The sequence below is a fragment of the Mustela erminea genome, chromosome 2 (assembly GCF_009829155.1).
Source record: "Mustela erminea isolate mMusErm1 chromosome 2, mMusErm1.Pri, whole genome shotgun sequence".
Lineage (NCBI taxonomy): Eukaryota > Metazoa > Chordata > Mammalia > Carnivora > Mustelidae > Mustela > Mustela erminea.
The window spans coordinates 71,197,500-71,223,067 of record NC_045615.1 but is presented as its reverse complement, the minus strand read 5'-3'; the positions used below and the strand labels follow the sequence as shown (position 1 = coordinate 71,223,067).

Genomic DNA, 25,568 nt, shown 5'->3' with positions numbered 1-25,568 from the left:
ATTTGACAGACAGAGATCACAAGTAGGCAGAGTGGCAGGCAGAGAGGGAGGAGTGGCTGAGCAGAGAGTCCAATGTGAGGCTCGATCCCAGGACCCTGAGATCGTGACCTGAGCTGAAGCCAGAGGCTTTAACACACTGAGCCACCCAAGTGCCCCTTGAATATTATTTTTGAGAAAATATTATAATATTATTTTGAGGAAAATATATTTAAATAATACTTTTCTCTTCCTTCAGTGTTTTTTGTCATCTTAAAAAAAAAAATGCTTCAAAGCAAGAAGGGAGGAGACTAAACAAATTAAATAATGAGAATTCAAATGAACTACGGGGTTTAATTTGGCATTCTTTAATTGAAATTTAGAAGTTCAACCGTGGTAAGCATTTCTTGATGGATCTCCTATTTTTAATTAGATAAATTTATATTCTGTGCTGAATGTAATTTTGAGAAGTCTATGATTTTGCAGCACTTGCATTTGGAAAAATGGTCAAAAGTGTCATAATTAAAGGCAACTTACTAACAAGTTTTATCTAGACAAATATTCATCAAAGAAAGATACTCTAAATGGAAAATAATGGAAATATTTGGTCTCTAATATTTAGGCATTTTAACATGGAAAAAAGTTAGAATTGTAAATGACAGAAACACATTTTCTTTAACAGAATTTACTCTTGCTTACTTCCACTCTACAAAGAAAATATTTCCCCAGTTAAGAATGTAGTTGTCTATAGAGAAGAGTCCATGGAAAGTATCAACATTTTCAAATTTATTAATAATCATGAATGGAACTTTGAAAAGGATTGCAGGCAATTTTATGGAAAAGTAAATCATGATAGGATCATGCTGAGAACAATCATTCTTTTCTTTAAAGATTTTATTTATTTGTTTGAAGGAGAGATAGGGAGAGAGAGAACACAAGCAGGAGGAGTGGGAGAGGGAGAAGCAGGACTCTTGCTGGGCAGGAAGCCTGAGGCAGGCCTCGGTTTCAGAACCCTGAGATCATGACCTAAGCTGAAGGCAGACTCAGCAACTGAACCACCCAGGTGCCCCCAAAATAATCATTCTTTAATAGAACTTTGCTGACATAGTATTAGCAAAAGATATGGCTAAAGGACTGATTAAAGTACATAAATATGAACCATAAATGATTATTTATCTTATGTCATTTTTCATATTTGGATAATAAATATAAAATTATAATTGTTTTAATGCCTAACATATGGTTTGAGACAGAATTTTGATTGTGGAAATTATTTTAATATATTATTTGGGTTAACTATAATAAAACCAATTTATCAGTCAATAAATGTTTTAAAAATTATATTATTTTCATTTAATGGCCCTTTTAATTCTCAAAAGTGTCATAATTTAGATAATAAATGTGGGTCATTCAAACAAAATGGAAGAAGAATGGAACAGGAAAAGGTTGAGATGGAGATAAGATTGGACCTGTGGGTATGTTGGGTCTGGCATTTCTTCACCACATCTATACAGCAATTATACAATTTAAAATACAGGTTAAGAGCTCAGGAGGGAGGTATAGGCTTGAAATGTTGATCTACCTGCCATCAGCTTATAGGGTACAGCCAAACATTAGGATCTGCTGGATCAGCACAGAACAGCACATAGTGTGAAAAAGAAAAGAAAACTTGGCCAACTCTAGAGTTCAAGGATGGCCCCTTGCCCTCTGGGGCAAAAGAAATAGGAAAAATTAGGGCAGAGCACAGAAATCTGAGAAACCATGGTAAAACAAGGTTAAGACAAGTGAAGGCTCAGATATACAGATGTGAACTCTAAATCCAGAGATGGAGTGCAATCTCAGCAGTTAGAACCTAGCCAAGTTTCAGAAAAGGATGACAACAAGATCAGCCTGAAGCTGAGCCCTAGCCTTGGAGCTAGGAAAGAAAAGAAGATGCCATTTGATAAGGAAACAGTTTGGAAATCAGAGAACCAGAACCAGAACAGGGTCTAATGCTAGTACAAGGATATCAGGCAAGAATTTAAGCCAGTCCTTCGGACAATTTGTCCATTACACAGCCAGAGGTTCATTACATGGTACGATTTATTATTCTTCTTTCTTGCAGAATCCATGTGATGATAAACGGCACAAAGACATTTGGTCCAGAGAGAAAACTTGTGACCACTTGCCAAAATTCCTTGTCATTGGGCCACAAAAAACAGGTAGGAATACCCAAGTATGCTGTCTGATTCTTTTTTTTTTTTCTTTTTTCTCTTCTCCTTTTTGTCATGAAACATAATGTCATACAGGAAAATTGGATTAGATCTCGCTTTGTGAAATATCTAGACATCTATCCAAGTTCATTATTTGAATTGTTCTTCATGCCTATGGGTCATCTTTATGCTCTGATCCTCAAAGCGACTCTAATGGTGTCTATTAATTAGACTTAAGGACTAAATTTTAACTACAGATTTTAAAGCTATTCAACAGATGTCAAATTTTTTTCAACAGATGTCAGATTTTTTACAACTTTGTGTTAATATACGACAGTTGCAGTATCTGACTTTTAATCCCTATTTTTTGTAGCTGTGCCTAATTATCTCCTAAATTAAGTTATAAAGAAAGGACTTGGCTTGATACAAACTATTTCACACTGTGTATATCAGCCTCAAATTGATTTTTTCAGATCCACTGCCATTATTACCTTCAACCATTCTACATGTGTGATTTGTTTTTTAAAAATAATTATTAAGTATAAATATGGTTTGGACTTATTATCTGATACACCTGAGGTTCATCAGGCATTTTTCCCTCAGTATTTTCACTAATGCTGAAGGACAAGTGTATAAGACTGCTGTAAAAGAGAGTGAAAGTATTTCACCAATGAGATGACACTTTCAATTAGAATATTTTATACTTTCTTCAGCATGTGACAGTTTTATACACTTTGCTCATGTCCTGATTAATTAAAGTTTTTATTGAGTTGCTGTATTTTGAATTCACTACTTTGACTAGAAGCATTTTCATCAGTGAGCGCACAAACCATAACACAAAACAAACACTCACAATAAATAAGCCTGGCCCAGATGAAGATATTTATAATACAAGCAAGTAGATCATTTTAAAGGTTGTGGGTAAAATTTCCAGACTATTAGATATTGGTTGTTGAAATCTTTTCTTCCTCCAGGAATATAAATTGTATTACAACAGTAAGTTACACATGCACAGGGAAGGGAAAAAAATCACCATGTATTTTCAGATATATCACTTGTATTGTTGTTGTTTAAAATTTGCATTAATTTTCTACCAACTCCTTTATAGCATTGCTAACTCTGGAAAGACTGCTAAAGAAATAAAACATTGTTGTGTTGTAAAATTATACTAAAATTTTAATTTAGAGATATATCTTTTATCATTTGTCATTGAATATTGTTACTTCTTAGTTCTGTTAGAAAACTACAGGTTACTAAGTATAAATCTAGTTTTCCTCCTTGTTTTTTGTATTTATAAAGACAATAACTTACACCTTTAGATTTTTAATATTTGACCTACCAGTATGGAAATAACCGAGCTTTCAGCAGTTTTTGGCTGCTGAAAACAAACAAACAAGTTAAAATAAAGGAATTGGATGACAATATTATTTTATATGCTGTGAAAATGCTACTCTAATGTGAAAATGGTTGTGATAATTCTTAAATCTGTTCCATCATAGAAGTCTAAAGTCTTCTTTTGTTCTCTTTATTGCTTTAGTTGGCAAAATTCCCACTGCTCTCAGAGCTATAAATTTCCTGGATACAGCAATGCTAAGAATCTGCTCTTCAATGCAAAGCTGTCTTTAAACAACTTAAACATGGCCTGCACATCCCTTGCCATAAACATGAGTTATAATATAAAAGTAGTCCTCAAAGCCCTATTTTCTGAATTGTTGTGAGGTGTGAATGGAAGGAACTGATGTCCCACTTCTCCATTGCTGAATCCTGCCAGAATTCCTGTCAGCTGATAGTGGGGCAGTGAATGAGGACAGGCAAAGGGCAGGGTAGGCCTGGGTTTATAGCACTCAAAGATTAAACCTTAGTCCTACTAGGATCCTTTGGACAGATAGGTATCCTTTGTGATTCTGGGTCAAAGATATTACCAGACTAGGAGCAGCTTCCCAAAAGGGTTAAATTTAGCACAATAATTCTTTTTTTTTTTTTTTAAGATTTTATCTATTTATTTGAGAGAGAGCATGAGGTGGGGACGAGGATCAGAGGAAGAAGCAGAATAACCACTGAGCAGGGAGCCCGCTGTGGAACTTGATCCCAGGACCTCAGATCAGGACCTAAGCTAAAGGCAGATGCTTAACTGACTGAGCCACCCAAGCGCCCCACAATAATTCTAAAAGCATAACTTGTTGGCCTTACCTGTCTCAGAAAATTGGTGTTCCCACTGTCAATATTATTTTCTCATGATTTGATTGGCTTAATCTGTTAAAACTAAAAACAAAATTGATTGTTTATAAAATAGAGTGCATTTTCTCTGACAGTACTACCAGGAGGAGGTCTTTTTTATTTCCTCTATTAAATATTTATATCAAAGACATTGGATAAAAATGAATGTCAGTAATAGATGAAAAGATAAATTTATTTATTAAGATATTTATTAAGATAATTATTTATTAATTATTGTGTATTTAATAAGATAAATACACATTTTGGAGCAGCGGACCCACGTTCTGTGACTGATTATATGACTACCAAGCTGCATACCTATTCTCTCCAGTTGAAAAGACTTTCTCCTTCCTTCCAGTCCTTTCTCCCTCCTATGGCTCAAAGTTCCTCCTGCTCCTGGTGGCATGAAGGTGCTGTGGCTCAGAACATAAAGCTTTGAGTTCATGTAATTCAGGGTAGATGTGGTACAATTCCGTGACCATCAGGGTGATTAAACATTTGTATGTGTTACTGAGTGAGATTATAAAATATTTATTTTGCCATGATCAGCAATAATTAAAAAATAGTCCTTTATCTGTACCCTGGATCCATCCAGTCTCAACATCTCAGGGACATTAAACTACAATATTCTCAGCTCTCTCATGTGTCTCAAATCTCTCTCTCTCACACACATGTGCACACATGCACTTACACACACACATGCCATTCTTATCATCATTTAAACATCTTTATGTAGGTTACTTCCTAAAACGTATCTAGAGAGAACCCTTCTGAATTCCCTGTTCTCTTCCAGACACTACTCCGTAATACTCGAGTTTATTTCTTCTCCCTGGAACATTTTTTTCCTCCTCTCATAATTTCTTCTCTTTGAACTCTTGTTATTTTCAAGAGCATTTCACATCAGTTCTTGAGGACTCCATCACCCCTCATGATTTTATGTCTGTGTTTTTCAATGTGTTTAAACTGTTCTGCCTGGTCCTTTGGGCCTCTAATTCAGTTCCCAGCCAGTTCTGACTCCTTTCATTTTTAAATTGAGTTTAAATGGTTTGATTTCATTTTGTTAAATTTACTTTATTTTTTCAAGATTTTATTTATTTATTTTGGAGACACACAGAGAGAGAGAGAGAACACATGTGGGGTGAGGGGTAGAGGGAGAAGTCGACTCCCTGCTGATCTACGAGCCCAATGTGGGGCTTGATCCTGGGACTCCCAGATCATGAACTGAGCTGAAGGCAGATGTTTGACAGGCTGAGCTACCCAGGCATCTCCATTTTTGTTCATCTTATTTTGGAATGCCTGGGTGGCTCAGTCAGTTAAGCATCTGACTCTTAGTTTTGGCTCAGGTCATGATCTTAGGGTCATAAGATGGAGCCCTGGGTGGGCTCTGCACTCAGAGGGGAATCTGCTTGAGATTCTCTCTCTCACTCTTCTTCTGCCCCACCCCTGTGCTCGCTCATGCTCTATTTCTCTCTAAAATTAAACAAATAAATATTTTAAAAAGAAAATCATGAAAAGTTGTTTTAATTAGTAATTCAATATTTAAGAGCATTTATCAATTTTTACTCTCCCATTTCACCAGAAGCCACCTATCCTGGATTCCTTCACCTTTCTTCCCCCCAACGTGGTGGTCCCTTTGATCTTTTATCACTTCCTTTACCTACTCATGCCCCTATTCAGGCAGGTGATCATGTAAAGCTGTGAGGGTCTCATCAGGTGGCCATCTCATTTATACTTACAGCACAGTAGCCTTTGTTCCTATACGCTTAAGATATGTTAGGATAAAATGCCAATTCTCTGATGATCTGCTGAGCTTCCGGATCCCTGGCTGCAATCATAACTGTCCTGCCAACCTACCTGTGTGGCTCACCTCCAGCTATGCTAGAGCTGGGAAATCCAACTGACACTCCCGGGTCCAGCATGTTCCAAAAGGGATCATCCTTTCCAGAAGGGAAATGTTGGTTTATGAGAATGATGAAAATGCAGCCACTTCACAATTCTTGCTGCCATGGCACTCAGTCTATGGCCCAACTCAAACGGAGACAAGGGTCAGAGATTGCATCTGAGCCTTCTGTGATGTGGACGCTCCGTGGGTTCTATCAGCCAGTTTGTCTGTCCAGCCCAGTGCCTCCATTATCAGATCAGACTGCCCCATTTTGCCAGGTTAGGACATTCAAGTGTCTGTCTTTCCAGATTCCTCCCCTCTTCATAAAACCTTACAGGGAATACTCACGTTTTTTAAGGTGCAAGCCGAGAAAACACTTCCTCTTGGAAGCTTTCACTGACTCCTCAAGTCTAAGTCACCTATTCTCTCATTTATTAGAAAAACACTTTCGCCTTCTCTCACTATGGAAACTGTCTCACTAGGTTGTAATTACCTGTTTACTTGACCCAAGTCCATACATACACTTTAAGTTGATCAAGGCCAGCAAGTGAGTTTTTCTTCTCAAGAGTTCTCACCAGGGGGAAAAAAAGAAAAGTTATCCCCAGGGACTTACATAGAGTAGCACCAGTCAGCATGTGTTAAATAGTTTGATTTAATTTAATGGATTTGAATAGACTATTAATGGAGATCCATGAGGTTCAGGGATTGTGCTAGATGCCCTTGATGTTTCAGCCACTCACCTGACTCCAGGAGGGAAACTGAACCACAGTTTCTGAAATCCTCTCCCAGCTTAAAGCACAGTAACCCAGTTTTCAGATGCCCAGTTTTTACATATCTATGTACAACCACCTATGTGTTTCTTGCATTTTTTGTATGTTATACATTTCCTGTGGTATCTTAGTTCATATTTTTTCTTCAAACAAACTGACTTTTTACCTCAAAACAATTTAAAGCAGAAACACTGTGTCATTCTATAAATAGAACAGTTACTGCATATCAAACAAAAAAAAAAAAAGAAAAAAAATACATTGACGACAAAAGTAGCTGTATCATCAGTCTGCCTCACTTTGCCTATGTACTAATATTAAATCAGATGTTTAGGTAAATAGAATCATGAAGACCAATAAAAGAATACTTAGATTGTTGTCACATGAAAATGCACCTAATTGATTTTAAGGAAATCATTTTCTTTTTTTTTAATCTGCATTTCCTTTTTTTTTTTTAAGATTTTATTTATTTGAGAGAGAGAGATCACAAGTAGATGGAGAGGCAGGCATAGAGAGAGAGATAGAGGGAAGTAGGCTCCCTGCTGAGCAGAGAGCCCGATGCGGGACTCGATCCCAGAACTCTGAGATCATGACCTGAGCCGAAGGCAGCGGCTTAACCCACTGAGCCATCCAGGTGCCCCAAAGGAAATCATTTTCTTAAAGGTTTTATTTATTTGAAACAGAGAGAGAGAGAGAATTAGCAGGAGGGGAATTACAGAGGGAGAGGGAGAAGCAGACTCCCTGCTGAGCAGGAAGCCCGACATGGGACTGGATCCCAGGACCCCTGGAATCATGACCTGAGCTGAAGGCAGATGCTTAATCAACTGAGCAACCCAGGTACCCCTTCAGGAAATCATTTTAACACCAGAAAAAAAAATTGGTCTTCTGGATATTACTTTTTAAGCAAAAATTTTGCTAAAGTAGCATTTGTCTCTTCTTTTGTTGTCATATATAACCCTTTGCCTCCTTTTTTGCTATAGGAACAACTGCACTTTATTTATTCCTTCTTATGCACCCTTCCATCATCAGCAATCTTCCCAGTCCCAAAACATTTGAAGAAGTTCAGTTCTTTAATGGCAACAACTACCACAAGGGCATTGATTGGTAAGGAAAATAAAAAAAATAAAGACCACTATTAACACATGCGCAATCACAGCAGAGCGATTATAGATGTATGTGTGGCATCTACATAATTACAGCATAAATTTGTTATGCTCAACTCTACCATAGTGAATTAGAAGTTAATTTATAACAATGATATGTTTAATCAGTGTTGCCTATAATTTGATTTGGACCGTGCAATAATGATAATATTTTTCTGGTAAATTATATATGATTGAATAAAGAAGATTATGGAATATTTTTGTCAGAATTATTCATAAGGATATTTAAAATTCTTCTTAAGCATATTATTATTTTACTGTGCCTAGAATTCTTTTAACTGCATAATTTGTCTTCACAAATGATGCTTGAGGAAACAAATAAATAAGTTATTTTATACTCTGTGACATGTATCTTCATTAACTACATAGACTATAAAATGTTATAATATAAGCTGATATTTGTCATTCAAATAATAACATAGCATTTCCAAAACCGTATTAATGTCGGCCATGCACATGCATAAAAGGAATATTACTTTGTATTTAATAAATTATGAAAAATTTAAAAGTCACAATATTTTCCCTAAACTGAAATAGAATAAACCTGATATTAAAACTGACCTTTACTTTGGAGATTTTTCTAGCTTTATTCCAATTTTCTAAGAAAATATTGCTCTGACTCCAGCTTCCAGTTATATAAGGCAAATCTCCTCCAAGGAAAATTTCCCTAAATGCATATGTCTGTAGTCTGTAACTTTATGTCAACACCACCTATGAACCTGTCCTTATACAAGAGGCCTGTTCTGTTAGATTAGAGTTAGAGTAGGGGAGAGGCAATGCCAGTGGGCAGATCTGGCTTCCTATCACATGTAGAGAGGTGCCCGCTCTGCACCTAAGATATTCTTATTCTACCTTACTTTAAAAAGACGAAATGAATTTTGGAAGTGCATGCAAGTTACTAAAAGCAGAACAGCAATTTTCTCTTATCTGTGAGCTCAAATGGAACACAAATTGTTAAGCAGGAATATAGATGAGACTTTTCACCACTGCACATTTGGGAAACATAATAACAAATGTCAAAGAGGAAAATAAGTGTCTTATATGAATTCTTAATTGCTCTCATTATTTATTTCTAGAACATTTGAGGGTTAGAGAAGTGATGAGCTGTAAGGAGGATTACACACATAATTAAAGCCTTGCACCGAGTTAACCTCCGAACATATTGATTCCATAATCTACACACAGAGGAATGTTCTGACAGCATATGGAGGAGCGAACCTACCGAGGCACCACAGGATCAACTATCAGGAAATATCCTCTTAATGACTCTAGATGGACCATAATGCGTTCACATTGCTACACATACTACAAATTATGCAGAAGTTAAAAAGGAGGAGAGCAGCTCTGCCCTACTCGGCTTAGGATTTTATAGCTCTTCTGACTTACACACCCTCCTCTCTTGTGCACTGTCATCTCAAATTAAAAATTTTGTATTCAAGTTCGCAAACAAGAATTTACTATTTTAAAATATTTACTAGGCAATACTGTGTAATTTGCTTTTTGCCAAGGGTAACCTTAAATTTTTCTAGATTTTGCTTTTGATAGCAGAGAATATCAACCCAAATTGCAAAGATTTTCCCCTGTTCTTCAGTCTACCCATTTCATCTCCCTCTTTCCCCTGCCCTATATAGTTCATTAAAACAGTAATGCTTTGAGTTGTCTTTACAGTCAAAGTGGATAGAATAGCACTTGCATTAGAATTATAGGTATATAGAATTATAACATAATTATAATAGAATATATATTATAGACATATAGAGAATAATATAACAGTGTAGAATTATAGCTCTAATAATTAGAAATCAGTATAAATGAATGTAAAAATGTTCTGTTATTTCATATCCATGGCATGTTAGAGAAAAACTTGTATCTCAGATTATTTTTCTCTGCCTTCAGGTATATGGACTTTTTTCCTACTCCATCCAACATCACAAGTGACTTTCTGTTTGAAAAGAGTGCTAATTACTTCCATTCAGAAGAAGCTCCCAAGCGAGCAGCATCTCTGGTTCCCAAGGCCAAGATCATCACCATCCTCATCGACCCCTCAGACAGGGCATACTCTTGGTACCAGGTATGAAGCAGGAAAAAAGTACTTTTAAAAACATTTGGCCATAGCTAAATGTAAGCAATAGTGAATACCAAAATAAAGTCTAGATGTCCAGATGTATTCAACAGTCAAATGTTGCATAGCTAACCCCCCCAAAAAAGAAAAGAAATTATAAGTAATAAAAGCTGAATATTTGAGTCATATGAAGTTGGACAAGGAATTTCAAGCATAAACTAGTAGAAAACATCATACATAAAGGATTAATAGATTGACTAGACAGTATAAACATGTAAAATATTAGTCTATCAGAATCAACAAAAAGAGTACATATCGAAGTAGAGCATCTTTAATAACACATGGCAAATGGTTTAGTATCCTTAATTTGTTTTTAAAAAAAAAAGCTTCTGGAAACTGATAAAAGAAAAGATATAATACCTCAGTAGAAAAATGAGCAAATAAACAGAAAGCATAGATAAACATTTCACACACACAAAGACACCCACAAATATAACTGCTCAACGATTTATATGAAAAATGATCAACCCAATTAGGGAGCAACAAAATACAAATCAAAATGATACTCTTTCTGAATATCATCTCTACAAAAATTGTCGTGTTTATTCTTCCTGCTGGCAAGGGTGTGATGATAAAGATATTCAAACATTCCAGAAGAAAGGTATAGATGGTGATCTTTTCTGAACACTAATTTGGCAATAATTATCAAAATAGTTTTGTAAAGGTCCTGTTGTGTTATGGGAACTTCAAAGGGATGGACAAATATTTATTCCTTGCTATACCGCAATACTTGTCAAACGATAATAACAGTAAAAGGAATAAATACCCAACAATATAAATTTGTATCACACTGATGTGCAATATTCTGCAACAACATTTAATGGTGGTTTTAATCAATAGAATGTTAATTAAAACATTGTGTCCATTTTAATGTGTGGATAGGTATTAATCAAAAAATCACATAGATATATAGCTAAAAATTTTGAATGTTCCATAAGGAAATCTGTTAGGTATGAAGAAAGCATTGTCTAGAGAAATAAACTTTGGACTTAAAACTGAAGAATGAGTCAGTATAAACTGAGTGGGGTAGAAGGAGAATTGGGCAGAGGGAAAAGTATATGAGGTCCACTGGCACAAGGAACCCCCAGCACATGGAAAGAACTAAGAAAACTTCCATGTGGCTAGAGAGCAAAACCTGAGGTGGAAACCTGTGGGAGTTGGGTCTGAGTCATACGCAGGGGCCAGAACTCAGGTGGGGGAACTGTGTGGCCACCATTCTTCAAGCAACTGAAAGCCTTTGAAGAGTTAAGCCAGTGAGTAACTACCAGATTTCCTTTCAGAGGTGCTGAGAAATAGAGGCAGCTTTGAGGTGAGAGTTAAGTACAGACGGAGTGAAGTATAAAGTATCAGAAGACATGTAGGAATTAAAACCAACAGAACCTGGTGAGGAGACAGTGTCAAGGATAAATCAAATTTCTGATAAGGATAACTGGATGATGAGTATATATGCCCATAAAAATAGAAACATTGAAGAAGGCAACAGGACCGGTTGGAGGGAGGGGTGCTAAAGATGTGGCACCAATGGTGATCTTGAGGTAAGGAGACACTGTCGTGTGGAGAACAGTAGAGTCAGCAGGCACTCTGGGGAGAGGTCAGAGCTGCAGACAGAAATTTGTGAATCAGAGGCAAAAAGCCACAAACATGGTGAAACTGCCTAAGGAGAGAGTTTAGAGAAGCAAAGTACAGAGAACGATAAGGCAGCCCAGGAGACAAGAGCAAACAGCCAGAGGAGTAGAAGAAAAAATCCAGGAGTGTGATGACACTGAATACAAAGGAACAGAGTACTACCATACAGCAGAGGTGATAACAGTGTCAAAGGGCTGCTAAGAAATTAGACAGTTGGACAGAACAAAGCCTGAATTATTTCCATTGAGTTGAAAGAAATGGGGGGAAGCAGAGCTTTTAGCGACAAATGATAAAGCAAAACCAGATGGATTTAGTGGAGGAAAAACTAATTGGGAAGAAGAAATAGAAAACAGAAAATAAAACAGGAATAGAAAGGGGAAAAAACAAGACACACACTTATTATAGAGAGGTTAAAGTGGGTTCAAGGAAGCTATGTTCCATGGTGGTAGTGATTTGAATCATGAGATGGGCAGGAGGTCCAAAAAAAGGAGAGATGTTTAAGGCAAAAAAAAAAAAAAAAGAGAGATGTTTAGGACCTAGGAGAGAAACCTGGGATCAGTCCTGTGTGGCTCCTGAGGGATCAGGAAGAGATGACTACAGGAAACAGCTCCAATGGGAGGGAAGCATCCAGACTTCACTTTTCTTGTGCAGGGACACTCCTGGCAAGCTGTAGGAGTCTATGGGTCCCATTTCAGAAGCACATTTTAAAAACATAAAAATACGTAGAATGACAAAGTAATAGCTTTCTTGAAATATAAGTATCAAAGTAATTTTTAAATCGGTAACAAATTTTTATTTATTTTAACAATTAAATGGCCAGATCTAATGGCAGGACTAATACCGCTGTAATGTTGAAGTAGGGATGAGCATGAAAACATTTTGATATATCTTAAACTCCTATAATGTGATACAAAAATGCCTGTTTGTTTGTTTTTTTTTTTCAAAAATACCTGTTTTTATTGGTGGTCAAAATCACAGGTATAATAAATGCAAAATTTCATTTAAAAGTTACAGAAAATTAAAGAAACTTTTTTTTCAGATCCAAGTTCATAGACCCTCTGAATTACATCAGTAGGACTCTGGTTAAGAATCTTACCACTCACAGACCTGTACCCCTGGGGATAAAAATCTATGTTTATAAAAAATAAAAAATTATATATAAAAAAAAAAAAGAATCTTCCCACTGAAACTTCGGAGTTAGAAGAGGGGATAAATGTACATGCTGGCAAATTTGAAGGTCTGAGATAGAGAAGCCGAAGTGATTCTGATGGTCTCTCCTTCATATGGAAAGTTGAGAATGAGTTACTCTAATGGAAAAGAGGGGGATTATTTGGGGACAGCAGTTTGAGGAGAGAAGAAAGGCAGTGTGAGATCTCTGCACAGGGGTGAGATAAAGTTGACCACAGAAATGTAAAATTGCCTACAGCAGTGAAGGCTTAATTAAAGGTGATCTTAAATCTGTGGTGGTAATAATGTAAATGTATTAAAATCCCATGAAATGAGTGTATTTGTGTATGTGTATGCTTAATACATATATAAATTAATGTCCCCCAAAAAACAAGAAGGGAATTTTTAAAGAACATAAGAGTAATTTTTGTATTTTTACTTTTTATTCATTTATTTTTCACCCATTCTTTATTTTTTTAATTCATTCTTTTTCTTGACTTTCTTCAATAAACATTTATGGCCAAGAACAAATAATAATGGACAGAAAAATATGACCCTGTACATTGGGATTGCAAGAGGTCAGGGATCCTAGGAGAACACCTGGATTGGGAAAAAGATCCAAATACTATTATTAGAGTCCATGTGTCACTGTCTCCCTCAAGATAGAAAAATACACCTTTCTCACTTTATGAAAATTCATATTGAAAGCAAGTTAAGCTTACTTTAAAAAAAAAGTGACAAAAGCATTCAAATAGTAAGTCTTCATTAAAAATATTGAATATAATTACTTAAGGGTCATATGTTGCACATTCTCCTAGCAGAAAACATAGAACAAATTTATATGAATATTTTTCACCTAAACTATTTAAATAAAAGAGAATCTGTGCCTGCTTCTCCAAGTAAATTCTTTGAACATACATGCTTGAAAAGAATTATTTTTCCTGGTATTTTTATTGCTATATTGCTAAGAGTAGGGTCCCCAAACTGCTCCACATTTCAAAATAATGCAGCCTATTACTTAGCTAGTCCTGTCTATTCAGTAAATACCATAAATCCAAAGCGCAGCAGGTGTAATTCAGAAACCTCTACAAATGTCACCTGCCACTGTAATTTCTACCCCACATTTTTATAATGGGCCTCACAGAGAAGCTAGAGTGCTATTTTTTCCATAAAATATGTCCCTTTGTGACTTCTGGTCATATTTTTATGCTAATCTTCTTAGTTGCAGGAATATAAAGAAAAGTTGGTGTTAAACTTTTATAAATCAATGTAGGGTAGATTGAGTACAGTTCCATATTATCACTGCTTAACGTAGAAATTTTAGTATTAACATATTAATATGCACATAGTACTTTTATATTCCTTTATTCAAGTTATGTAGTTTCTACACATTGTATTAATTCAATGTATTAGGTAGTCTCTGTGTACTCAGCATAATGCATATGCATATAAGAATGTCAATAAATATACAATAATGAGAGACCTTCAAAAGTTTTATTCCACCAAACTACCACTCACTGGTTACTGTTTAACCACTTCTTGCTCATCTTTACTTTTATAATTTTATTTCTAACTAACATAGATGACCTGCTATTACACAATTGTATCAAGTCCTAATACACTCCTGTCCTCATTCTGTAGTTAATTTTCTTTATGTTAAACTTTAGATATCTAGCAAAATCAGTTCATCCATTCCACAACTCAACACTTTCACTCAAACTTAAGGGATCAAGTTCTCTCTCAGTTTCTATGTTTATTTTTTTTTCAATTATAAAAATCTGTTATTACATTTTAGCTCAAAATTTTCAACCACTTAAAACATCCTTTCATGGGGCCCCTGGGTGGCTCAGTGGGTTAAGCCGCTGCCTTCGGCTCAGGTCATGATCTCAGGGTCCTGGGATCGAGTCCTGCATCGGGCTCTCTGCTCAGCGGGGAGCCTGCTTCCTCCTCTCTCTCTCTGCCTGCCTCTCTGCCTACTTGTGATCTATCTGTGTCAAATAAATAAATAAAAATCTTTAAAAAAAATAAAAAAAAAATCCCTTCATCTTTCATTCAGAATTGATCACTTATTTGTCTGGCTACCACAGCAATATATATTACTCTAGTCAAATATCTGACTTGATTATAGTCTGTTAATCTATTGCCTCCCATAGAAAATTTTTAATTCTTTGAAGATAGAGATTACATTTTGCTTATATCGTTTTATCTCCAGAATCTATAACCGTTTTGTTGTTGTTGTTGTTGTTCTGGTAAGGAGTTTGATGAGTGCTTATGAAATTGTATTGACTGCTAAATTCACCTCTTATTGTATGGGGCTCTTGAGCTTGACTAATGATGGTTTGATAAGAAAGATTCAGAGGATTTGGTACTGAAAATTAATAATGGCTCAGTACTTGAAAATTAGCATGGATAGATGAAAATTCCTGGGAAAGCAAAAGGAAAGGACTTTGGGCAACATCAACATCTTTATGACACCTAAACAAGTATTAGGACTATACATCCACTTTTCCTATGCTCATAACATCTGCCACACAGAGGTATTGCAGAAGTGTTAGGACCTGTAGGAATAGCTGTGGTGAGACAACGAGCAGAATAATCTATAAACCTGCTCTTGCCGATCTGAATCTCTTCTATTCACTTTTAGTTAAACCCATGAAGAAAATCCTATATTCTTCTCTTTCTTTGTATGTAAACATTTTAGACATGAAGACAAGCACAGGCTTATGTGCCTACTACTCGATATACACAGAAGGCTTATACTTTAAATAAGCAATATGTCATTGCCTGGATTTTAATATATGCACTTTATTTTTTCATTCTAAAATTAGTTTACCATTTTCATTACTTTTGGGAAATAAAAGATACATGCACATGCATACATCAAACACAAACACACACACATACCCATGCGTGCGTAAAGAACACCAATTGTAAAATTGACTTTCTTGTTAAAGCACCAACGATCACATGAAGATCCAGCTGCCCTGAGGTTTAATTTCTACGAAGTTATCACAACCGGACATTGGGCCCCATCTGACCTAAAAGCTTTACAAAGGAGATGCTTAGTACCTGGATGGTATGCGGTCCACATAGAAAGATGGCTAACTTACTTTGCTACTTCTCAGGTAAGGTCTTAAAATTAATTTCTTCTGTCTAACATACCTTGGCTCTATTGGCTTTATTGCACTTGACAAACAGAAAATGAGAAATAACATTGCCACAGATAATGGTTTATAATGAGACAATCATACCTAAAGAAGACATGTGGATTTTTACATTTTAATGCCAATAATAGTATTAAAATGTTAGGTGGTTGTGAAACATATTTCTTGGGATCTCCTTTTGGGTACTAGCTGGTCTCAAAGTGTTGAGTCCTTACACAGGAGACATCATGTGATTCATAAACAGTAACTCAACTACTCACAGAATAGCCATTTAGACAATACCTTTATGGAACACCACATGCAGATAGTCTGACATCTGTCCTCTAGGGCTCTTAGAAAAGAAAAAGGAGGTCATGCATCAGACTGTCAAAATGGAGAATGCTGTAACAGCTCCAGGAATGCAGGATCAAACAAGAGGTAAGGATTTGAGGAAACGTCCATATTGTTTATATTCTTACTCCAGATCAGGTCATGACTAAAAGCTGAGTTCTTTGTCATGGCTAATAAGGAGAGCAGATGAGTAATTTTTATCTATGCCATTCTTAAATCTTTGACTCCAAGGTTAGCTCATGGGATTCCATAGACTGGATAATTATCTGACTACATGACAGATGGAAAATTGAGTTTCTACTGAACTACTAAATCAGGAGAGTATCTGTGTTTATTTCTGATTTACAATCAGGTTATTTAAGGGTTATAAGCAATGCCAATGGCAAACCTCGATTGTTATTTATTTGGAAGGACACAAGAATAGTAAACATTAAAATGTATCTTAAGTAATGCATATTTTCTTCCTATTCACACTGACCTAATTGATTAATGTTATACCAGGTCAAGTGAGGCAGCTCAGTCTACTTAATTTAGTTTTGTTCTTCACAAAGTGACTATTTTTGACTTTATAGTTGCTAATTATTGATGGACAACAGCTGAGATCTGACCCAGCTACTGTGATGGATGAAGTCCAGAAGTTTCTGGGAGTTACACCTCATTATAATTACTCTGAAGCACTAACGTGAGTCTATTCTCATGCTTGATTTCATTTCCATTATTTGCCATCATAAATTATCACTGGTAGGTGTGTGTATAGCATCATTAATACTAGCTATGAATTTATACATCATTATGCTACTCAAGAGCAGTCAAAGGAGTATCCTCATTATTCATGTAGTGTCTTCCTTTTGAATACCACAAATACTTTATTTTATAAAGTGCAATCCTATAGGCATTTTTTATATCACAAACCCCCTTCTTGGTGGGCTTTTTCACCAATATAAGTTTGGTTAAGTAAATTTTTTAGACCTACTCTGCAAAAATTGTCCTAGAAATTGAAGTTACAATGGTGAGAAAAAAAAAATACAGTCTCTCACCCCAAGTAATTCCAGGCTAGAAATGCTGACTCTCATCCTTAACTCTGTGAAAGTGACCAGTATTGGGGGCAGAATTGGGAAAAGGATAAATTCATATTTTACTTTGTACTTACTAAATTATGGATAACCAACAGGTAGTCACATATAACGTTCCAGCTATCTATTGTTGCATGACAACCCATCCCCAAACCCACCAGCATTAATTACCACAGCCATTTTATTACGCTTATAGAATCTAGGGGCTGGGAATCCAGACAAGGCACACCCAGAACTGCTTACTTCTACTCATAAAACCTGGGGAAAATATGACTATCTCGGTATGAATCAAATGTCTGGAGTTTGCAATCTTCTGGAGCCATCTTCGCTTCTCTCAGATCTCTGGCTCTTGGACTGGGAGGGCTCAAAGGCTAAGCTCAATGGGATGAGACCTCTTCATGTGGCTTTTTGAGTGTCTGGCCCTGTTCTGAAAGGGAGTGGTATGTGGAGGAAGTGTGATCCAGCACAGCTACAGCTTTCTCTGACCCAGTCTTGCAAGTCGCACAGCATCATTTTAATCTCATTTTATGGATTACAACCAAGTCGCTAAAGCCAGTACAGATCCACAGAGACAGCAATGGGCCTCCCCCTTTCGATGGGGAGGGGCAAGAGCATGCTGCAGAAAAGAATTTGGAAGGGGAGATGTTCTAGCAATCATCTTAGAAAAATAAAACTATATACTTGGGTAACTAAAGATGGGGAAAATGTAAAGAAGCAAAATAAACAAATAAAACCTCCAAGGAGCCAAAACACATTTTAAAAAGGTATATACTTGATTCCCTCACAAGGTCTGATACAAAGCCTATTAAATTTTAGACAAAATTCTAACAAACCTGATTATATAATTTCCCAGTTCACAGCAGATTAGAATCAGCAATTAGACAATTAGAGAGGGTAATGGAAGGACAGGAAAAGCAGTAATAAGATTGGGTTGTTCCTTATCCACTCAAACAACCCTAATGAAGTTTTTACCCACACATGGAGATAACAACAATACAAGGCAGGCCCCTGTTGATTAAGTAGACAAAGCTTCCTAGAATACATTTTACATTAATATTATTGATGTTACCGAGTCTTCCCCTGTCTCCCTGCAGTAGTTTAGGGAATGGTTCTATCTTGTTTACTACAAATAGTTACTTATGGTTCAATAAACCTGCAAAATCATACTTTTCAAGAAGAGATTACAAACAAGTGCAGAAAATATGGTTTTTAATATGTCTCACATCACAAAAATTAATAACTTTGGTGATGCTCAGTGTAATAAAAGAAGTCATGTGGCAACCAATTCGTTGTCTCAAAGTTGTCCAACAGTTATTTGAGAAAGACTTTGCATCTTCATTTTGCAATTTCACGTCTCCTAAAATAAAGCCATAAAACAATGAATTCATATAACTTAGAAAAAGCAAATGCCCTCTGTTAGAGTATATAACATCAATGCAATTGATGAAACCAGGACTGCAAAATAATGTGGAGTCAAGGTTATAACGCTGTCTAAAAGCATGATTTTCAATATGGCTCTTCTTCCTCAAGTTGTATTACATTCTGCCTCACAACAGCTGCTGTGGAGACAGGGAGAGATGGCAGCCCATCCTGGGATCTCTACACACCTGAGAGCAAAGGAGATGCTCTCAGCGTGGGTATAAATATCTTGGCTTTGTTGCCAGAATTGTATTTTACCTTAATGCAGTTAAATATTCTCATCCTGAGGCAGAAAATACTGTTCAGGGGCACAGTTATGTCGACTTCCCCAGCTCATTTTGCAAAGCATGCTGAATTGTTTTTCCTCTTGGGAAATTAATGAAAACTAGAGAAAGGACTGTGATAGGCAAGGCGCAGATTGAAAAGTCCAGTTTGGAAATGACTCTGTCTTCCTTTTAACCATTTAACCAGTGATGTATTTAATTTTAATTGATAACATGTACTAGGACAACCTGGATTGCAAGGATCAGGTCTCTAATAATAGGTTGGGCAGGGAACTGTGAAGAAAACTTCCCTCTCCCCCTAAATGAGTTCACATATGTGCAGAGGCAAATTGCAGGTGCACTGGTATTACAGGAATGGGCCCAGGGCAACAAAATATTCTGCAACTAATTAACTTTACATCCCAGTCAATTATGCCTCATCCTCCTAAAACATCTGCTGAGCAACAAAAATGCAAACCTTTTCAATGTTTTATGTATGCAGCAAGTCCCATAGCAATAAATTTAAAATTTCTCTTCTTATTTGGTTTATTCTTCCATTTTCCTATCTTGTTAGTCCTAAACAAAAGTGCTTATATATCTGAGTTTAAATAATTAGGACACACATCCTTTCTTTTATAACTTTGTGCAGCCATAGGAGCAAACCATTAGAATTTTCCTTAAAAGTATAAAGACCTAAATTATCCCATAGGATCATTTGCCTTCAGCAAAATAAATGAAGAGTTGTCTAATCTTCCACTCACCTTTTCCATGGCCTGTGCCTCATGTTGTCTGAAAAAAATGTAATAAATTCAATTTTACAATTTTAATTTCCTCCTTAAAAAGTATAAACATTTTGAACTTGAAAAACCATAGCATTCTTCCAAATTAGAAGCTCTAACTCATGTTTATATTCACAAAACTATACTTACATTAAATTCAGTCACTTTAATATATACCATTGAATGATTTCAAAGAAATCTGTTAACATATTTTGACAGGGAGATCATACTAATAACTAAATAAATATTTTAAAATTCCTGTGTATATGAGTTGCAGTTTTGATTATAGGTCCTTGATCTTTTATAGATGAATAGGTAAAGTATGAAGCTTAAGGTAATAATTTCAATATAAGATTGAGGATTTACAGGGTTTTTTTTCATTCCATAGAAATAGTCGAAAATATATAATAACATATAGTTCGTTAAGTCTCACTAGACTTTTAAATAAATTCAATGAATATTTATAGAACTGAATTAAATTGTAACAATGGGCATACCGAAGTCCATTTTCTTTATCCAATTGGTGAGGCTCTCTTCTCATTCAAAATTCTGTATGCGGGGCACCTGGGTGGCTCAGTCATAAGCGTCTCCCTTCGACTCAGGTCATGATCCCAGGGTCCTGGGATCCAGCTCCATCTGGCTCCCTGCTGGGCAAGAAGCCTGCTTCTCCCTCTCCCACTTCCCGCTTCGTGTTTCCTCTCTCTCTGTGTCTCTGTCAAATAAGTAAATAAAATCTTTTTTAAAAAATTCTGTATACAATTTATAATCATTACATTTTTATGATCATGTATATGTTTGATCTTTTGTAGGTTTGATCCCCAAAAGGGCTTTTGGTGTCAACTACTGGAAGGAGGAAAGACCAAATGTCTTGGAAAGAGCAAAGGCCGAAAATATCCACCCATGGATCCAGAGGTAATATTTTCCTAATATGAAATACTCTGGTAAAACTTTGTGCATACAGTTGTTTCAAAATAAGGGATAATATGTTTGCTTCCTTTTTCTTCTCTTTCTTTGTTATCAATGTGTTATATATTTAGGATGTAGATAGGCTGAAAGAGATCAATAATTGATAGATATCCATAGGAATTGTTTGCCCTTAGGATGCAGTTGAAACATAAATACTTACTGAATAGTAACTATTTTCCAAACGTGTAAAGTACTTAAATGAATTGTTTACTAAGTAAGTAATTTTGGATAAAATATATATACATTATTATTATATATTAAATATGTATCATGCCTGTAACATGCGTGGGTACTGAGGTAAGCAATGGAGAGCCAACGTGTGGGTGGGGAAGTTTCTCCACACCACCAGTCAGTGCTCAGATACCAGCTGGGTGTCTAACAATTCAGTTCTGACAATATCTATCCTGAGAGGGCATGAGATCCCACAGGTGAGGGCTCAGTTCCATAAGACTGCCTCTCCCCACCCCAAACTTCAGATGCCAGTCATAAGCCTGTGTTTTTGACCAACCAACCAGCTATAGATTGAAAGTTCCAACAACCTTCTTCCTGGGTTCAATTCATTTACCACAGTGACTCACAGAACTCACAGAAACATTACTTACTAGATCACATGTTAATCATAAAGGGATATAACTCCGAAATGGCCAGATGGAAGGGATGCATAGGACAAGTTATGGAGAAAGTCCTCCCTGAGTGAGCCACTCTCCCTCAGTCTCCACATGTTCACCAACAGGGAAGTTTTCTACACCCAATCCTTTTCGGGTTTTTATTGGATGTTTCATTACAGAGACATAACTGATTAAATCATTGGTAAATAACAATTGATTCAATTCCCCAACACCTCTTTCCTCCAAGGTCAGCAGGGTAGACTTAAAGTTCCAACCTTCTAATCACAGGATTTTCTCCTAGCAACCAGCTCCCATCCAGGTGGGGTCCAGGACCCACTTAATTAACATAACAAAAGATAACTTTTTAACGCTTTCATTTAGCAAATTCCAAAGATTTTAGGAGCTCTGTGCCAGAAAAGGGAGCAAAAACCAGATATATTTTATATCATAAACCACAATACCACAGAGAGGATACAAGATAAAACAATCATGAACTAGGATATATTATAGGAGACTAAATAAGTTACTGTCATTGATTTATAATAAAATACATAAAACAATGACAAACTACAAAAACAGGAAAAAAAATCCTTAATAAAAGTGATGGTACTTGACACCTGGGTGTCTCAGTCAATTAAGCATCTGTCCTTGGCTCAGATCATGATCCCAGGGTCCTGGGATGGAGTCCCACATTGAACTCCCCTGCTCAGCAGGGAGTCTGCTTCTCCCTCTCCCTCTGCCTGCTGCTCCCTCTGCTTGTGCTCTGTCTCTGACAAATGAATAAGAGCTTTAAAAAAAAAAAAAAGTGATGGTGTGAAGAGGTAGACTAAGGTTGGAAATCCAGTTAGCCATCAGTTGAGCCAGATATAACGAGGATCTCTCCCAAAGCAAGGTGGCGAAGGGAGGATGGAAGTGATTCCGGTGTTACTTTGGAAATAGAAGTACCAGAAAGTCCTCAAACTATACCTTTGAACTCAATAATTTCCAAAGAGTTTCAGAAATCACTTTAATCTGCCAGGAAATCAGTGTAATGTTCTCACTACTTCTATAAACATCTTATCCAGACTTTGAAGTGTTTACAGTCTGGTTTAAAGGAAGAAATGTAATGAAATACCTGGTGGAGGGTACAAGATGAAATGTAATTGTCTTAAGTCCATTTCCACAGTGTGCACAAAAGTTGCCAAGGGAGTTTTACGAAGAAAGAGACTCATTTATGTTAAAATATTAGAAAGGGCTAAAGTGAGATGTTGTAACTTTGACCAGACTGAAAACAGTGTTTGAGCCACGGCTCCTATTCCACAAGGAAAAGTCTTCTCAACTATATTATAAACTAGTAGTCAGAGGCACAAAACAACGTTCATTGGGGTATAATATGAGGTAAGTGACATCCTGAGAGAAACCCAATTATAAATTTTCTGTTTACATAAAGTAAGACTACTGATATATTTGAGCATTTTTTAACCTATTCATCTAATAAGGGCCAATGATTCCAGCTTGACTAGGAATTTAAGAATCATAAGGAAGTTCATTATAATGATTTTTATAATGAGATCTTATAATATTTTGGAAGCAAAATCTCTTGCTTTAAAAGCATCCATTTTTTAGGACACCTGGGTGGCTCATTGGTTAAGCGACTGCCTTTGGCTCAGGTCATGATCCTGGAGTCCTGGGATCGAGTCCTGCATTGGGCTCCCAGCTCCATAGGGAGTCCGCTTCCCCCTCTGACCTTCTCCCTTCTCATGCTCTCTCTTACTCTCTCGGTCTCAAATAAATAATGAAAATTTTTTAAATAAATGCATCAATTTTTGTCCTGAACATAGAAAATATTTTTGCAAAGTTGTAAGTTATTTCTTTAATCATGAATTTCAGCTTTTATGGTTATTTATGTTCACTTTTTATACTATAGCTCAATTTCACACAAAGTGACCAATTTTGAAGGAACTGTCTGGTTTTTTTTCTAGCTCACTTTTGTAGATTTGGTACCACTTCAGGTCCCTACCTCATTCTTCTTTAGTGCCATTACCTCTCATTAACTTCTTCCCCCGCATAGACTTGACCAATACCGCAACAAATAAGTGTCTCCGTGGTATGTAAGCCAGGACAGATATAACTGGAAGTATTTTTATTTTATAGCTGCAGTTCTGCCAAATCTTTTCAAAAGGTACTTATGAGTGATATCTAGGGGAAAATACAAAGAAATGCATATTTTATAGACACCTGTATTGTAATAGAATTTCTTAAGAAATGTAGATTGCATAATTATGTTTAATAAACTAATAACTTCTTTCCAATTTGGGTTTTTTTTTTTCCTTTTTGTTTTCCAGTCTAGAACTTTCCTCTCTAATTACTACCGAGATCACAACGTGGAACTGTCCAAACTGCTACACAGACTGGGGCAGCCTCTGCCATCCTGGCTGAGACAGGAGCTGCAGAAAGTGAGATAGCACTGGAGACAAGAACAAGGCTCGAAGGATGCTTCCTTTTACTGTTAAATAGAAAAGCAAACCCCACATCTTTTACTCTTCTACCGCACTTGTGATTGTCAACAGAAGACTGTGTGAATAAATTTCCTTCTATCTTTTTCATAAAATGAAAACTGTTATATATGCACGCATTGGCAATTACTAGCATCCATCCCTGTGTGAGCTTGTAGGAAGTAATGTGGGGTTTTGTGGCATTATCCAGTTTCCAGTGTGGGGATCATAACACAACCCAGTTCCTCTGTTAACCACAAGGTTTCAGAAATTCTACATAAAACCGAGAATCCTAATTATATGCAAGTGACAAATGAGAATCTTGAGGAAAATATAAAGACAGAGATATCTGAAAATGAAGGTAGCAGGAACCCAATATCTGAATTTAAGGGCTTACATTTTCTCTTTGCTAATTTAAAAACAATTTGCTTTTGTTGTGAAAAACAATCCTATGATCCAATACTCTTATTTTGAGCAGTTATTATTTATCATATTTAGCCCACATATTTTCCTCTGTTACTCCTCTTTATGGATTTCCTTGACTTGCTAGGGAAGTTGTAAAGTTGTGGCTTCCTGTGTTTGCCGTCTGTTTTCCTTTTATAGAAGGAAAGTTTCCACATTCACTGATAATACTATTTTCTCTGGCAGGGCAATCCATTCTCAGTGAATTCTGCAATATGGGTCCAACAAAATCTATCTGAGATTTGGGGGGAAAAGAGTGAGAATGCATACTCTGTATAGTATTAACTAGTATGTATAATGCCATCTTTCCATGGGTCCATAACTCTACCATACTAGTAATCTAGGTATCTCCACCTTTACAGTGATGTAGTATTTATAAGTTTTTTTCACTATTTATGGGAGAAATATTTTTAGTGATAAGATATGGAATGAAAACATCAACATGGGCTTACAGGTAGAGTGGGGCACTTGTGCCTTCTATATAGCATTATGTCAATCATTTTAAAGCATGGACTTTTATATATGCCAGTATATATACTATTGCAGAAGATTATGTTTTTTGATGCCTATTTAAATATATATGTGTGTGTATATATATATATATATATATATATATATATAGTCTAAAACTTACCTCTTTGAACATTACTAATTCTCTAACCTAAACCCTAGTTCTCAGCCATGCTACCCAACAATTACTTTCTAGAGGAAAAGTGTCTTAGAGCTTTAGGTTCCTCTCCTTTTGGAGGTTATTTTCATGCTGGTTGAACTTTTATCCCATTTTTCAATGAAGATATATTAAGGCTTGGTTAATCTTTTCAGGGTGATACATGAGGGTAAAATTTCAAGAGAACAGTAAATCAAACGCTTGGGTAACATTACCTGTCAATCCATCCTTCCTCCAGAGTAATTTTGCTA

At 36.1% G+C, this 25,568-nt stretch overlaps 1 protein-coding gene across 1 annotated transcript in view; it reads left to right on the top strand.

Moving 5' to 3' along the window:
• Nucleotides 1-25,229, top strand: part of LOC116584628 (bifunctional heparan sulfate N-deacetylase/N-sulfotransferase 4) — a 275,093-nt gene extending 249,864 nt beyond the window's left edge. The window contains exons 8-14 of the mRNA XM_032333263.1: nt 2,081-2,177; nt 8,015-8,138; nt 10,094-10,268; nt 16,067-16,237; nt 17,179-17,288; nt 20,950-21,052; nt 24,039-25,229. Coding sequence (XP_032189154.1) covers nt 2,081-2,177; nt 8,015-8,138; nt 10,094-10,268; nt 16,067-16,237; nt 17,179-17,288; nt 20,950-21,052; nt 24,039-24,158 — 900 coding nt within the window. The 3' untranslated portion in view covers nt 24,159-25,229. The remainder of the gene's footprint in view (nt 1-2,080; nt 2,178-8,014; nt 8,139-10,093; nt 10,269-16,066; nt 16,238-17,178; nt 17,289-20,949; nt 21,053-24,038) is intronic.
• Nucleotides 25,230-25,568: the final 339 nt, after the last annotated feature.